Source organism: Paracoccidioides brasiliensis (genome assembly GCF_000150735.1).
Source record: "Paracoccidioides brasiliensis Pb18 unplaced genomic scaffold supercont2.9, whole genome shotgun sequence".
Classification (NCBI taxonomy): Eukaryota; Fungi; Ascomycota; class Eurotiomycetes; order Onygenales; family Ajellomycetaceae; genus Paracoccidioides; species Paracoccidioides brasiliensis.
Window position 1 is genome coordinate 945292 of NW_011371366.1, and position 15982 is coordinate 961273.

The 15982-nt window shown below is 40.5% G+C and overlaps 3 protein-coding genes across 3 annotated transcripts; all 3 read left to right on the plus strand.

Moving 5' to 3' along the window:
- Positions 1–3144: 3144 nt before the first annotated feature.
- On the plus strand, positions 3145–3559 carry PADG_06846 (uncharacterized protein; the record flags this gene model as incomplete). The annotated part of the gene is made up of 3 exons (XM_010763809.1): positions 3145–3256; positions 3363–3464; positions 3546–3559. 3 exons carry the CDS (start codon positions 3145–3147, stop codon positions 3557–3559), a joined length of 228 nt encoding a protein of 75 aa, XP_010762111.1.
- Positions 3560–9819: 6260 nt separating this feature from the next.
- On the plus strand, positions 9820–11052 carry PADG_06847 (uncharacterized protein; the record flags this gene model as incomplete). The annotated part of the gene is made up of 1 exon (XM_010763955.1): positions 9820–11052. The coding sequence occupies one exon, from the start codon at positions 9820–9822 to the stop codon at positions 11050–11052; it is 1233 nt and encodes a 410-aa protein (XP_010762257.1).
- A 2093-nt stretch (positions 11053–13145) lies between these two features.
- PADG_12198 (uncharacterized protein) lies at positions 13146–15941 on the plus strand (the record flags this gene model as incomplete). The annotated part of the gene is made up of 4 exons (XM_010764030.1): positions 13146–13308; positions 13370–13737; positions 13885–14446; positions 14512–15941. 4 exons carry the CDS (start codon positions 13146–13148, stop codon positions 15939–15941), a joined length of 2523 nt encoding a protein of 840 aa, XP_010762332.1.
- Between the last annotated feature and the right edge of the window lie 41 nt (positions 15942–15982).

The window sequence follows — 15982 nt, forward strand, 5'->3', positions numbered from 1 at the left end:
GGTCTCTCTGTACAAGCAGTGCGCGACGGTTATTTAACTAGGTAATTATCAATAGAAATAGCAGATGAGCAATGATATTGACAATGAAGATTATACCACAGCCTAAAATAAAAATTAAACCAAATGGAAGCAGGAGGGATATATATGAGATAATATGTATGTATATCTCCAGGACGATAAGGGGGGAGAGGGAAGAATAGAAAACAAATGACCGAAGCATCCCTAAGAAATAAGATTATTCCTTTGTGCATATCCATGGGACGCGGGTTTGAAAAGGCTCGGCAGCCAAGCCAAACTTTGCGATAGTCGAACTCCGGTTGAACACGAAACTTAATTAGTTTATCGTTTGATGCATCCTTCGACTTGTGCTGATCCAGAGAAAAGATACGTTACGTATTTTGTTCTGCTTCTCTCTAGTACAAGAAGATGTAAATATAGATGTACACTCATACATGTGAAGTACAGCGCAAGGACCGCAGTCCTTTCGCGGCAACAAAAACATCGTGAAACATGCCGGAAAACAACTTTTGAACTCCTGATGTTTATTCAGACTTGGAACTGGGTGACCATGAAGGTCGGTTTTCCATTTGATAGAGACAAGCAGCAATGCTTCGCTTGCTTTTCATAACTACTGGGGGCTTCACTACGCTCGCTACAGCCCGAATATACCACCGATCACGTGTCAAATAAGGTGAATCTCAACGGCAGAACTCTTGAATAAAAAATAGTTATTACATAACTATTCATTATCGAACGTAATTCACCACTGAGCGACCCGAACTATTAAGCGGCCCATGCGATTTTTGATGACCATCGAAAATTGAAATATTTAATCAACATTCTTGGTTACTGCATTTTAAAATCACTAGCTAGCTTGTAGATTTATATATATATATCAATCTCTAGTTCTAATGTGAAGTAATTGATTGTGGTAACTACAGTGTAGTAGTGTTCTCTGCTTTTATTGTAACTTGTAGCCTTAAAAACCTGCAAAGCATGTAGCTGATCTTCACAGCTATTAAAATGTCTTTTAAGCTATAGAATGTTTTAACTTTATACTTCTGCTTGTAATAAATATTTATTTATTATAATACTTAAGTTTATATTTAAAAAATAAGAGTTCAAAGTTATGTTTTAAATTTCTATAACTGCCACGGCTTCAAATCTAGGCGCAGATAAACAGATGTGATTGCCAACCAGGTAGTTAAGTTACTTCCACGAAATACTGAGATGCTCTACAAAACAAGGGCCCAGGGAAGCCTCTGTTCGTATATCCCGTTTCCACCAGCGGTTGCTATGCCGTTGCTCAGCAGTTTCTGTGGGGTAGTTGTTTACGGGGTAAGTTGTTTGCGGGTGGTTGCTCTGCTGTTGCTATTACCCTTATCAGACAATGCGAGTTTCCGTTAGCCAACGCCGTCATTGAGGAATCACGTGGTGCCAAGGCTAAGATGACTAATGAACGGTTGTGATTCCAAAAACCGTGGGAGGTTTTGATGTTGCGGACAAGTATAAATATTTTCTGGGGGCACTTTCTTTCAACGCCTAACGTGCATCAATTTATGTCTCTTCTGGGGCTGCCTTTTACTTTCTAACGGCATTTTTTTTTTGAGGGGGGTGAAACCACGGTTTACCGTATCAACCTCATGGGTTAAAATTCCCCAACGGAACCTTTTCTGAATCTTGAGGGGGACCACGTATATCTCAGATAATCATGATTCCCCTGAACCTTTTAAGATTTGAGGCATTTTTGGTTCTTCGGATGCGGTCTAATCTCAAGAAAGACCACATTTCATTATCAATGCCATGATTCTTGAAATATTCTATATAGTCCTGAGGCATTTTAGTGTCTGAGATGCTCTTTTAAGCTTGAGGGAACCCACACTTTCCAACGGAAAATGCCATTTAAGAACCCCGGGGCATTTTCAATCCCCAGAATACTTTTTAAACTTCAGAGAGATCTTCTCTCTAGGGCGCTCTTCAACCCTAAGGAAAACCATGTTTCAAACCCGCAACAACCATGATTGTGGACACAACTCAAGGCACAACATTTTTTTACTCCCCATCAACTGTTCCCAGGGAAAGGAAATCCCCACGGCAGTCCACACAATTACTTGCATTGACCATGATTTTGATCTCTCCATGGCCGTTTTAGGTGCATAACTCTGCCTTGTCAAGGCTCTTTGGATATAAACCATGCCCACGCTTCAGACAGGGCGGATGACTAAATATCTAGAGGTGGCCGGAGCCCAAAGGCATTGTTGGTTTCTAGAAGCTTTTTGACGCAACATTATGAGAAAATGCGGACACAAAATAGCGAACTCCTACCGAGAAGTAGCCATATGACCTATATCCATGAGCACCACAAGGGAGTAAGTAGTTCGTTTCGATTCGTAGGTGTACATGGTCGGGTAACAACCATAGCAAGGTATGAACAAACAGGGACTGCCCAAGTATCGCATTCCCCTCCCTCCCATTCATTGTTCTCATCTTCGACGTACCTTGCTGAATGGAAATAATGCTCCCCGGCACTCAAATGTTACGTACTACATCCCGATTTTTCTTTCGCAGAGGCCTGTAGATTGGCATCATATTGTTCTTTACTCTCCCACTATGTATTACGGTTTAAGAATATAAATATAGATATCCAGAACCGGGGGGGGGGGTTTTATACTTCTCTCCAGAGCTAGACAAAACAGTGACATTGATAGAAATTATCACAAGGTGGGCACGCCCGATGGGAGGTGGAAATAGACATGAGAGATAACTAGCTATGCAGCCTCGTGCTATGCTAACTAATTAATGTCTTTACGTTGCTCCCTCTGCCTTTTTCTCCTAGTTACCAATGGCCCTGTTACAAAACTACGATCGTATAAATCTAGCGCCGCAGACACAACAAAAGCATTGCTACCTAATAACTCTATATAAAGCCAGTGAAATCTCGACGACATGATTCACAGGGCGCGAGATGAGGGTTTTATAGATGCGGTCGGTTGAAGCGGCGTGAGCAAAAGCGGCAACGGTGATGCCGCAACTGGCCTAGCGAAAGATACTTTAATAATAAAAAATTGTAACCAAGTTAACTAGTTAGCTGGGATGGAGGTGATGACAGATATCTTTATGAAACTGTAAATACTAACTATGATCATGTCGGCTGCTACTCTATATAAGATACTCAGAATGATGTTTTTGAAGGTGATGGTCATTTCTAATACAGATGATAAGAATGAGAGACAGCTCAAAGATCTTATCATAAATGGTTCTACATTAGTTAACGTTAGTTATATAGTCATTGACTAGACTTGAGTATATATGATATTTCTCTTTTCTCTATTTGCTTTTTTTGCTTTTTTCTTCTCTCTAAGACAAGCAGGTATGGATAAATCTCATATTTCTCCAGTCATACAGAGTCTGTTTATGGCATCTCAAGCACGGCCTGCACCTCTACATAGTCTATGACCTACATGGTATATTATTATTATTATTATTATTATTATTATTATTATTATTATTATTATTATTATTATTATTACTTATTTAATGCCTAGAGGCACGTGATTAGCTGACTAAGAATAGTCTGCTGACGCGGTCACAGCACCTCCCTAAGGGTATCAGATGTGCCAGCACAGCAGCTAATCTGCTGCCTGACATGTCTAGTCAGCTGAAGCCCTCTTGAGAGTTTATGTACGAGTAGCCTCTGTCCTGGAGGTTCTGAATGGTGTAGTAGCTGAAGGTTACAGGACTGAGGAAGCTAAGGGCTTCTAGAGTGGTGTGTAGGGGTGATGAGAAATGTATATAAAAAATATAGAAAAGAGAGAAGGGGAGGGAGAAGTCAGATGTTGAACAGATTTTAGTAGCAGCATTGGATGTTGATGAAGAAGTGAGTATTAGTGCATCAAGTAGAGAAGATCATAGCTCCTATTACTATGCTGAGAAGTCAGTCAATTGCTTTTTTTGATTCTCAGCATACTTTAGAGATTTTAATTTGTTCAATATTCCAATCTTTCTAGCAAAAGAAGAAGTGCTCAGAGGTCTAATCTCAGCTGTAAGAGCAGATGAGAAGTGTATCATCATGTGCTCATCTGTGATGATAGGCTGCAAAGTCACTGTGATCTGTTCTAGCTGCTAGCAAGTGACTTAAATTTCTTTGAGAAAGAGTGAGCTCAGAGAGAGATTCTTTTGACATTAAGATATTGAGTTTCTTGTATCATGATGTGCTATTGAAGCTTCAGTATTATTGCAGTGAGATATTGAAGTGTTCTTTAACACAGAATTTAATCTATATCAGAGTCAGAGTGCAGTAAGTGCATTTCATTATGCAGACTGACTTGATCACAGCATCTGCAGCATCATTGTTTGAAATTTCAGCATGGCTGAAGTATCATCAAACATAGACTCATCTTGAGCTGACTGGACCTGAGCTCTGTTTTGTCCAAAACCTGCAGAGTTCATTGAACTTAGCAAAGATGAGAAAAGATATTTGTGTAAATGTGTTTGTGTGAAGTCTTATTGCAGTCTCTTCATTGTCTAGAATCACTATAATGTGCTATGTGAACATAAAAAAGAAATTCTGTAGCACTGTCTTGAGATTAACAACTGCTGCAAGCACTTCAGCATTAAAAACCTTAGCAATGCAGCTAAAAGACAGCTTATCAAGCTTCAGAGATTGATTTATTTCTCAGTATAGATAGTAGTCTTCATCTAAAACTTTTTGACTATCTTTGAAGTCATCAGTGTATGTGATGAGATCAAGAAGAAATACAGCTTTCTGAAGTCAGTTGTGAAAAGCTACTAATTCTGCAGCTTATCTCACAGCTTCAATTTCTAATGTCTTTTACTCTCTATTTAATATGTCAGAATTGTCTCAAGAAGATAAGAACTTAGAGTCAGATATGATGACTGTTGTTTTAATATTTCATCTAATTCATTTAAAATGTGAGATATATCATCTTCTGTGTAGAAGATGTGATAAATCAGCTACAGCTATGTGAACAGCTAGTCAGTCATGTATTCTTTCTAGTCAGACTTTGACTGAGTCTCAGTCTGATTTATATAGAAGAACAGAGATAAATATTATAACAAAGACAGATAGAATGACTCAAGCAGTGTTGTTGAAGACTATCTGAATTTTATCAATGACTGTTTAAGAGATTTACTCTGAAAATCAGATCTCAGCTTTATAAAACAGAGTGTTGAAGACACAGCTTTAAATTGTTTGTCTGAATAAATGTGTTTAACTTTCAAACAAGACTTCATTTGATGATTTAATATATTCTATAATAATTCTGACTTAAATGTGTACAAGATGAATATATTCTCTGAAGAGTAATTTTCTGTCAAAGAAAATCTCTAGTCATCTGATATAGTTATTAAGAGAAATTGTCTGTTCATTAAAGAAGATGAAGAGCTCTGAGTACTTGATTTTTTATAAAAGTATTAAAGCTTCATCTTGACTGAGTCAAATGAGATTTTATTATTAATATCTTATTTCAGAGTATGATTGAGAGAATTCTGAAGCTGACTTTCTACTCATTTAAGAAAGTTTCCAGTCTTCAGAATTGCAATATCATCTGTGTACTCAAATTAGTCTTTGATAAGCTGGAGGAGAGGTTCTACATAGAGCAGAAAGAGAATTGATGAGACAGAGAATCTTTGTGAAAGATTATAAAAAATCTGAAATATCTTTGATTAAATATTATCTAGTTAAATCAAAGCTAGTTATTAATTGAGAAAAGACACTCCTCACTTTATCAGAAGTGTCAGCCAGCTCTGTTTCTGTAGATGTTTTAGAAGCTGATTTCAAAGAACTCTGTTGAAGGTCTTTTTGACATCTAGAGTGATCATGCTGGTCAGAAGATGTTTGTCTCATGTTTCTTGTATGTTATAAACTAGTGCAGTGGTGAGATCTACTGCAGATCTCTGTTGAACAGCACTACAATGATCTTCTGCTAAAATGTGATGATAAAGAGTGAGATGAAACATTCATCTAGCTATTAGACACTTCAGCTCTTTGCTGAGACAGAATAGCAGTATAATTGAGCAGTAAGACTTTGATAGAGAGTAATTTCTTTTCTCTGACTTTGAAATAATCATTACTTCAGTCTTCTTGAAGCTTTGAGAGTGAATTTCTTGATTTATATAGTGCTGAAAAAGTAGAACAATTCAATTGCCTATCACTGACTATGTCTTTTGAAGAATTTTGACTGTAATATCATTCAGATCAGAAGATATGCTAAGTGTCTGACAAATAACTCTGTAGACTTTCTGCTTTGTAAAAGACATTCAGAGTATCTCTCTGCATGAAACTGTTAATATGTACTCTGAAATATCTTCTACATTAAGATGTTTAGTCAGAAGTATCTCATGTAGTAGAGAAGATTTACCAGTATAAGATTGTTCTAGATGTTCATTAGAATGTTATAGAGAAGAAGTGAGATCTTGAGATTGATATTTATATCATTTAATAATCTTGTAGACATCTGATAAGAAAAAAAGCCTTCTCAATTCACTAGTGATTTCATGCTCTTTTAACTTTTCTAATTTCTATCTGAAATTTCATTTGTTCTGATTAACAAAGACTGTGTCTAAGTGCTGCATGATATACTCTTTTGACTATCTTGACTGCTGGAGTTTACCATGAGGCATGATGACTTTTGAGTTCTAGAATGAGAGAGCAGAAGTTTTGTAAAGTCAGTTAAAGAGATTTCACAATGTCTGCTGCTTTCTCATTCATGTTCTCATAGATCAGTGAGAAGAAAGAAGTGAGTAGTTGCAAGAAGTGATCAGCATTGCAGATTGTGAGGCTAAGCTTCTTCTTTTTAATCAATTGAGTCTGAGTCTATAATAACTAAACTATTGTAATAAAAGTTTCATGATCTGAGATATAGTATAGTTCAGAAGCAATATGACAGATAGTTGAGTTGACAGCACAGAAGATAAAATCAAGTATGTCTTCTTATCTATGTGTAGAAGATTCAGCTGAGTTGAGAAGCTGAAGTTTGAAAGAAATTGCTCAGTTATATAGATTCTCTTCTATTTGAGAATATCTATCAGTTGTAGAGTTTCATACTCTGTGTCTAATATTAAAGTCTTCTAATGCCATTTAGAGAATATTCTTTGTGGTGTGTGGAAGAGAAAGAAGGTCTTGCAGACTTTGATCTGCATCTGTAACATCAAATGAGACATTGTATATATTATAAATATTAGCTTTTTTGAAGTTAGAGATTTTAACTAAGACATAGACAACATTTTTTGAGATATTTGCTATAGATTGAATTGACACAAGAGCTCTTTCATTTTTGACATAGAGCAGTACTCTGGGCCTTTTGATTCAGTTGAAGAAGAGCAGAATGAAGTATTTGTATGAGAAATGACTTTTGAAAAGACAGATGAAAAGATCTGTGACTATTCAGAGTTTTTAAATGATCACAATGTCACAGACTCTTTCATCTGCTAGTGAGAGAGTAATATTATGAGAGTTTGACTGTCTTTTTACATTGACTTAATATACAGTGAGTGTAGATTTGTGAAGAGAGTTATGACTGCTCTTCATTAGTGAAGGTTCATATTTAATGTGATCTTGATGTCTGTTTGAGAGTAGGTCATTAAATCTGTCTGATTGCTCTGAGAGCTAGTGACTGATGTCAGTAGAGCTAAGAGAGAAGATGAGATGAAATCTTTAGAGTTTAGCTCTGAATTGCTCTTCTTTGCTGAGATTTGATGAGCTAAGATGAATGCTCTTCTATCAGCTTCATGTATTAAGTGAAGCTGACAGCAGAAGATGCATTTTATATATTCAGAAACTATTTTGAGTCTTGCTGAACAGTCAGTACTGAGAGTGAGATGAGAATTAAGACAGTTGTAGCAGTGAGCTGGTATTTAACATCTGTCTGAGTGTGTGAAACTGCTGTACTTCTCACAATATAGAGACTGCACACAGTTTCTTTTCATGTGAAAGTTATGATATCTTATGCAAATTGAAATCTTTGATAATTTCTTGATTTTGTTAATCATCACTAAGCAACTGAAAAGATGAAGTTTGTTTGAAAAAAGATGCACTTCAAAGATTTGTACTTCAATTCAAACATACTTTTCATGCAGATTGAGGTCTGTGGACTTCTTTGTTCAGTGACAACAGATGATTAAAATTTAATAAATAGTGTTTTAAATCTCAGAAAGAAGCATCTCTTCTGACATTGAAATTAGAGTGATATTCTGTTCATTGAAGCTGTGTGTCAACTTCTTGATTAAATCAACTATAAAGATGATTCAGAATTTCTATTATTTAATAAGACAGTCATCTATAGCAGCTTTTAGCTTATCTGCATGTTCAAGAATAAAGACTATCTTTGCTGAAAAGAGAACAGTCATAGTGATTTCTGATAAACAGTGTCATACATCAGTGATTCAGATCAGATCAGAGATCATAATGTGTATTTGTTTATGAATAGCTTGAAAATCTAGATCATGAGCAGTATATGCTGCAAATAATCTAATCATAACTCATTTGTCTTTCTGTTTTTGATGTAGAAGATAATTGATCTGCTGTATCTGCTTCTTGTGAGATTATCTCATTACTGAAACAGTCTGAAGGAGATTGTTTGAGAGAATCATTTTAGCTATTGCAACAGTAGTATATGTCAACATAGACTTTGATTTGACAGTGAGATCTTTAATGACTTTGACTATGCTATGTTTCATGACTTGTCTTAGTACAGCAGTCTGACATGATAGAGAGTTCTCATAAGTGCAGAGTATCAGATTCAGTATCACAGATAGCTCATTGCATAGCTCAAGCACTGTAATTAACTCTGTAGAGAAGAAGTTGTTTGCATGATTCAACAGAGCATTGAGTTTATAATTTACTGTGGAAGAGAAGTTCTTCACAGTTAGCAGAACTGCTTGAGTGCAGTCAGTCACATTCTCAATGAATTCTCCTCCTGGTGAGAGGGTCAGGTGGGGATTGAAGTCAATATTGATTTGATGTAGTTGAGCTGTAGTGGCTGTTGTAGTGTCTAACACATCCTGGGACATGTTGTTTTGAGGCTGAGGGGATCATCCAGAGGTTTTAGTGGAGCAGAGGAGATTGCGCAGGCTCTCTTCTTTTCAGAGTGAAGAGGAGCCTTGGTGATAGCAATGTCACTGTTGTTTTGGCTCATCACAGCGTGCATGAGAAACCACTCATGATCTACATGGTATATTAGTCTATGATTCCAGAGTTTGATATCATGGGTATCACGTGATTTAATGATCAAGTTCATTGGGAAATACTGTAGTACATTGCTCATTTTTGTACGCTGGAATGACTTATGCAAGCCTTCCTTGGTTTACAGCTTCCTTGTTAGGGGTGATTAAGATGTTGAATTAGCTAGGAGGTGATATGTGAAGTTGGATATTGATGTTTTAATCGAAATGTGTCCTATTGAGTAACTAGGAGGTTGAATTAGTTATAAATAACAACTTTTTTCTTCTAAATAACCAGACATAACTACACTACAACCGTCAACAATGGGCGCAATTTTTAAGTCACAAATTGCTCTCACAAACAAATCTTCATCAGTATTTGTGTTAATTTTATATTAATGACGTGGTGTCTATATGCAGTGTTTTACATGAACCTACTCTTGTATTTCTGCCAGATTGTAATTGTTCAATAAATGACATCTAATTTTTCCTTTGACGCTGTCTCCAAGGTGGAAACTGGACCACCATCGCCACCACATCTCAAACCACCATTAAAACTGAGAAGGACAGAAAAACGAAATCTTGTCTTCGTCTCTCAATCCGAGTCACATTGTGAGTATTTATCTCACACCACGGGCCATGGCATCCAATCCACACGATCACTCAGCGGATCTTAAAAACAGAACACAAATCGCCCCATCAACATCACATATCGACCCCACCCTCTCCCATTTCACAGATCCCTTCTTCGACCCGGTCGACTACCTCAATAATACACTCCCTCCCCTTTCAATATCCCAATTCCAATCCCAATCCCAGCCCCAATCTCAGCTCCGACCAGATGTCACTCCGGTCTCCCTTGCCGCTCTCTCCACTCAAACACAATCCCTCGTTACCCAGCTCAGCGCGCAGAATGCACGGTTGTCAAATACCCTAACACAGTTGACGGATGAGATACTGCGTGGCGGCGGGCGGTTGGCGTATGAAGTTGAGGTGTTGAGGGGGGAGGCAATGGGGTTGACTGAGGCATTGGGGGAAGGGTTGGTGGGGGATATTGGGAAGTTTGTGCCGGCGGGGGAAATGGTGGTTGCATCTACGGCTTCTGCTACGGCTACGGGGACGGAAGAGAAAGAAGCAAAGGAGGATGCAGGAGAAGTGGAAGATTCCACCCATACACAACAGGCGCAACGCGATCAAGCACAAGAGAAGGAATCGGAAACACAAGACCAGGCAAATCCCCTGGACCCCATCTGCCTCACCCAGCTCCGCACACTAACCCAGGTCCGTGCCCGGCTGGAACAAGTGATACACACCTTCAACGAAGCCATGGAATGGCCCCTTGCACCCTCCGAAACCTCACTAGCGTCCTCGTTCATCTCCGTCTCAGCGCCGGAGCCGGGCACGGAGAACCAGCATAGTCGTGAAGAGAAGGGGAAAGAGGTGGCGAAGAAGCTGCGAGCGGAGGTTGTCGAGTTGCTTAATGGAGGGGAGGGTGGTGAGGGTGGCAGAAGTGGCGGTGGGGGGGTTGAGGCAGCGGCGAGGAAGGTGGAGGCTCTGAGGGAATTGGCGGGCGTGTGGAAGGGGACAGCGGAGGAGAAAGCTAGGATGAGGTTTGTGGAGGGGTTGGGGAAGTTGGTTGAGGAGAGGAGAAAGGCTGCGGTCGCTGAGCGAGAGAGGGAGAGAAAGGCTGCTGCTGCTGCTGGGGTTGGTGGGATGCGTGAGGAGGGAGATACAAGGGATGATAGCAGAGGGAGTCAGGATAGCACTTCTACCGCTAGCACTACGGCTGGTGGTGGTGGCGGTGGAGGCGGAGCTGCTGGTGGGCTGTTTCGAAATCTACAGCGTTTGCGGGATGAGATATATCTCGATTGAAGATTGGAAAGTGGACATGAATTGTAAATACCCAAGTTGGACCAATATTCCTGATGGACATACCATGGCTCCTTTTTGGGGGAATTATAGAGCGTTAGATATTGCGCTCATAGTTAATTGAACCGCGCTGAAACATATTCCACCAACCTTCTGGTCCACTTCTCCATTACTTATAACCTTTACAATAAATTTTACATAACCATAACTATAGAAAAACTAGTTAAACACATTATGAACTATTCTCTACACCGAGAGTATTTATAATCAATATATATTAGACAATATTATATGTAAATAAATTATTTGAATTGATAAAAGGTTTATGATTTTTTAAATTAATACTTATTTAAATTTTTTTTTATAATATATAAATTATAGTTATAGTTAATATAAATATTTATCATAACTAGCTAACTAAATTAATTTTAAATAACTAAATAGTTAGTTGTACGGAGTAGCTTAGTTCCTTAATACACAATCCATGGAAACCCCATTGCACGTGACGCCGACATCAACCTGCCTCCATTTGCTTTCACCAGCCCTTCCCATATACACCAATAGAGATAATATGGAACAGAACCTTGTGCTATTAGGAGAATGCATTTCACCCCAAGAATTCCAGTTCTCTTGGGTAATGAGGGACCTCGGAAACATTCACTAACAGTCTTATAAAGATCCTGTCCAATGCCAACAGCAATGCTGCTAAATCATTCAGATGATGATTTCAGCAGTTCTTCTTAAAGCCTCAGCTACCATCACCAGAAGGCATCCCGTGCCCAGGCTCATCTCAATATTTAGCTGGATCTAGCCTTGACAAGTGAAAGTTTTTTGAAGACACAGATCTACAGTGAATCCATCACCTGTTGCATTTGCACCAATGGGTTTGTCAAGTGGGGCTCCAACATTTCAATTGCTGAAGGTTAAAGTCTTTATGCAGTTCGTCACTTTTTAAAAGGCAGTGAGCCAGTCCCTGGGTTGTACGTTTGGCGTACTGATGGATGTGAGATCTTTCTATATATGGAATTGATACATGGACACACTTTTTCAGAAATTCGCAAAAAAAAAGAATAAAAGTAGGAGTGGGAGTTTTGACATGGTTTTTGGTGGAGGTCTGATTCTCGCACGAAGGTCTGACACCAATTTCAGAGCTTGAACCTCAAGACATCGTGGACAACAAGCTCCAGCACTTGAATTGTTGAAGATGATAATTCGAAGAGCTTAGCAAAGTACAGTATAAATGTTCTGTGCGGGATATCGGTCTCTCTTGCAGGTAGCCTGGGGAGCTCAGTCACAATCACAGCTGACAGGTTCAGCGAACCAGCAAATATGGACCGTTGCCTGGCGCTGAGCTTTTGCTGCCCCTTTCACAATCAACTCACAATCAACTCACAATCAACTCACAATGGAAAAGCCTCCACATAGGACGGAGTCGCATTCTTGAAACCCTTTTGTCGTGGCAATATAGAGCCCATTCATAGTATGTCTGGTTAAGAAAGTCTTCTCTACTTGCTGTTACAAAGTACAGTCCAAAATGAAAAGCTAGAGATATCGGCAGATTCTCATCTTCTTTATGTTCTGGTTGCTATGTCTATGCGCAGAACATATATTGCTATAAGGTCAACCTGTTCCCCTCCTATGCCGCTGCCTTACCTCTTTAAGAACTGGTTGTCTTGGGGATCTGTGTGAATGAACACAAATGCCCTGTATTCATGAAGGCAAGACTCCAACCGCACCAATCTCTGTCTTTTCTTTCTCTCATCCTTTCCTTTCTTTAGTTGGCGCTAAAGAAATTTCTTGACGATACACATCAAGCCTCAGTCTTCTTTTCATATACTTCTCAGGGGAAAGATATTGGAGTCGCTTCAATATTTGTGGTATCATCACTTTGATTCCCCATGATTCCCGGCAAACTCCTTGTTCTCCCTTCTCATGAAAAGCACTTTAAGCTGTTGTTTGTTTATCTTCATAGGCTTCGCCTTCTCTTGTCTCAATATTTTCCAAAGTTCTCGGGAGATCTCCATTTTCTTCAAGCGGATTTGCTTCCCATGCTACCTCAAGAAGCTTAGAGTCCCTATTGTCTTCCTGTTCTCAACATGCCACGATGCGACTTTTTTCGCGACTTGAAGGAGGCATCCAACGAGGGCAATCATTGTATGGTAGATGTGAGAGCTGGTGAGGATGATGGTGTCATATCTTGCACCTATTCCCCAAACCCTAGCTTGGGAAAACCCGTAGAAATTCAACTCCTCATTGACGGTGTGTATTCTAGCCATTGCCTTTGGCTTTGAAAGACTATTCTGACTATATCTTGTTGTAGAGCTCTCTTATTATCCGACAGAGCATAGCAGTTTCGTGTTTACAACTTCTAGTGATGTCCCCAAGGCGGTCACTGACGCTTTGGAAGCAGTCCAGACCCGTTTGAGCGGAATCCGTATCTTTGACATGCTCATTCGAATTTCAAAAATCCTGGACAGGGCATTCTCACCAAATGCGGGCGGTGAAGTCGATATGTCGGATATTGGTGGTAATTTCGACGGAAACTGTCAATGGTCTCCTCGCACTCCTAACCCTACTCAACCCCGCGTTTGGAAACTAGGTCTGGATACACAAACCAAAGTTCCTGACGAAAATATCCTTGCCAGGATGGCAGCAGACCTTTGTACTGCTAAGACAGCCGGCTTCAAGGTGGGATACCTTGGTAACCAAGCAAGCCCAATCGCCAGTATTTCCTGTCAAATCTCAAAGCTTGGAATCTCAGAGGAAGCTATGTAGGCCTGGCGTGTGAGCGGAAACCAATATCTTGTCTGCCTTATCCGCTACATCAATAGATAGCGCTCTCTCGAAGAGATTATACAGGAGGATGCGTTACGTGGAAAGGTGAACATAGAATTCTGCGCAGATCTATGCGATTCATATAAACCCAGCCTTCAGAGTGCGCACATGGCTTTCAAACGCAATGGTTCCAAGAGTCAGACCACTGATGAAGAGCAACAATTTCCAGTCAACGAATGGAAACAGCGAAAGATGACACGATCGTTTATCAGCAAACCTCTAAACACTCTTCTCAATGAGCGTTTTATCAAGATTTTGCGATCCCGATATACGTTCTCCTTCTCATGGACAGGAGCAGAGATTTTCTTCAATGATGTCCAGGGGAAAGCTCTCGAGCAAGGCAACCCTTCACTTAAGAAATACAAGGAAGAGGAAAGCTTAGCTTCTCCATCAACCGTGCTACCAGAGCTGTTAACAGCTGACCATTTGATGGAGCGTACCCGGGAAGACGCGTCATTTCCACTTATCAAATGCAGTTCGTTCTCCGTCACTTCGCGAGGTGCACAGAGTTCTGCCTTGTCTGCCACTGCAAGAGAGAAGACGCATTCGAAGCTCTCAAGCCGTACGTTTGCTCGAAAAACCTCTGTCTATTTCAGTACATGGCTCTTGGATTCGGCCCCAGTTTAGAATGGGAAATTGGATCGCAGCCTAATGTCGTCGATCTGCTGATTAGCTTCACGTATACCGGCGCTAAGCAAAATCGCTTGGCCGACTTTCCTTCTGGGATGGGCATTTTGGTCCCTTCTCTCACAGGATGCTCTCCCCGGACGATTGGATTGACCGCAGGACCGAAAGCCAACACCCGCTTGGGCGAATATGCTGCAAAGTTCAAGCTATCAAAGTTGGAACTCTGTTTCACAAGCGATATTGCATACTGTCCCGTTCGTGTTGGAGATTGGGTTGCTGTTTGTAACCCGTCGTTCCCAAACGAACAGTTCCACTCTCGAGTCCAGAACGTACACTCGTTCCCAAAGATACATCTTTCCAGACTTGTCACTCGTAGATTTTCAGACCGACCTGCTTCTGGAGTTTCTGCTGTCGACAACCCATCCAGATGCTATTATGTAACAATTTGTGTCTATAACCTCAACTTTGATGACTTGAAGGATGTGCATAAACGGCACACCATCATGTTGCTACTCGAAACTTTACCCTCTGTTGATGAAATTAGAGATTTCCTGGAAAATGCCTCTGAGAAAGCGAAACCTCACCTCTCTGATTGGCGTTGCAAGATCTCCAAGTCGGCGCTGGATGTGTTACGTTGGATTATCTCTTCAAACCGTTCATGCATAATCGAAGATGACCATGATAGTGACCGCGTGTCTGGGATGGAAGCTTTCATGCAGTTCCGATTTGCCCAGGGCGCGCCTGACAAGGAACAGCGATTCGTGCAAGCAGTTGTTGAGGCTAAAGAGAGATTACCCCTCAAGTATCCAACCATTTTTGCCTGGCATGGGAGTTCCTTTGCGAACTGGCACGGCATCGTGCGCGAAGGTTTGCATTTCAAGGAAATCAGGCATGGCCGTGTATTCGGGAATGGCGTCTACATGAGCAGTTCGTTCGATGTCGCAACCTATTATACTGGAGCTGGGTTTGGATCGTGGCCGCAGAGTAAACTGGAAATCTCATATGCTGTATCCCTGAACGAAGTTGTCAACGCTCCCAAGGAGTTCGTGAGCAAATCTCCCCATCTCGTTGTCGCGCGGCTGGATTGGCTACAGCCTCGTTATTTATTTGTCAAATGCAAGGAACCCGAATCTGCCATGGGCGACGACGACGATGATGATGATGATGCTGATGATGAGGAGGAGGGGGAGGAGGAGGAGGAGGACAACCCTTTTTCCCAATTTCCTTTAACAGAGCCCTCCGATCCAGTATGTCATTTGCAGGATCCTGAGTATACTGCAAGGGGACCATGGGGGATTCCAATCAAGATCCCTACAACGGCAGTTAGCCGTAGCCGCCGTTTTGTTCTGAGTGCACCTACCCCTGAGCTGGGAACAAACCATACGGACTTTTCGGCAAAATTGCAAAGCAGCTTGCCTTTCCACCCGTAACCCAGGGGGGATCCATTAGCGAACAATCATTCCCTAAGAGG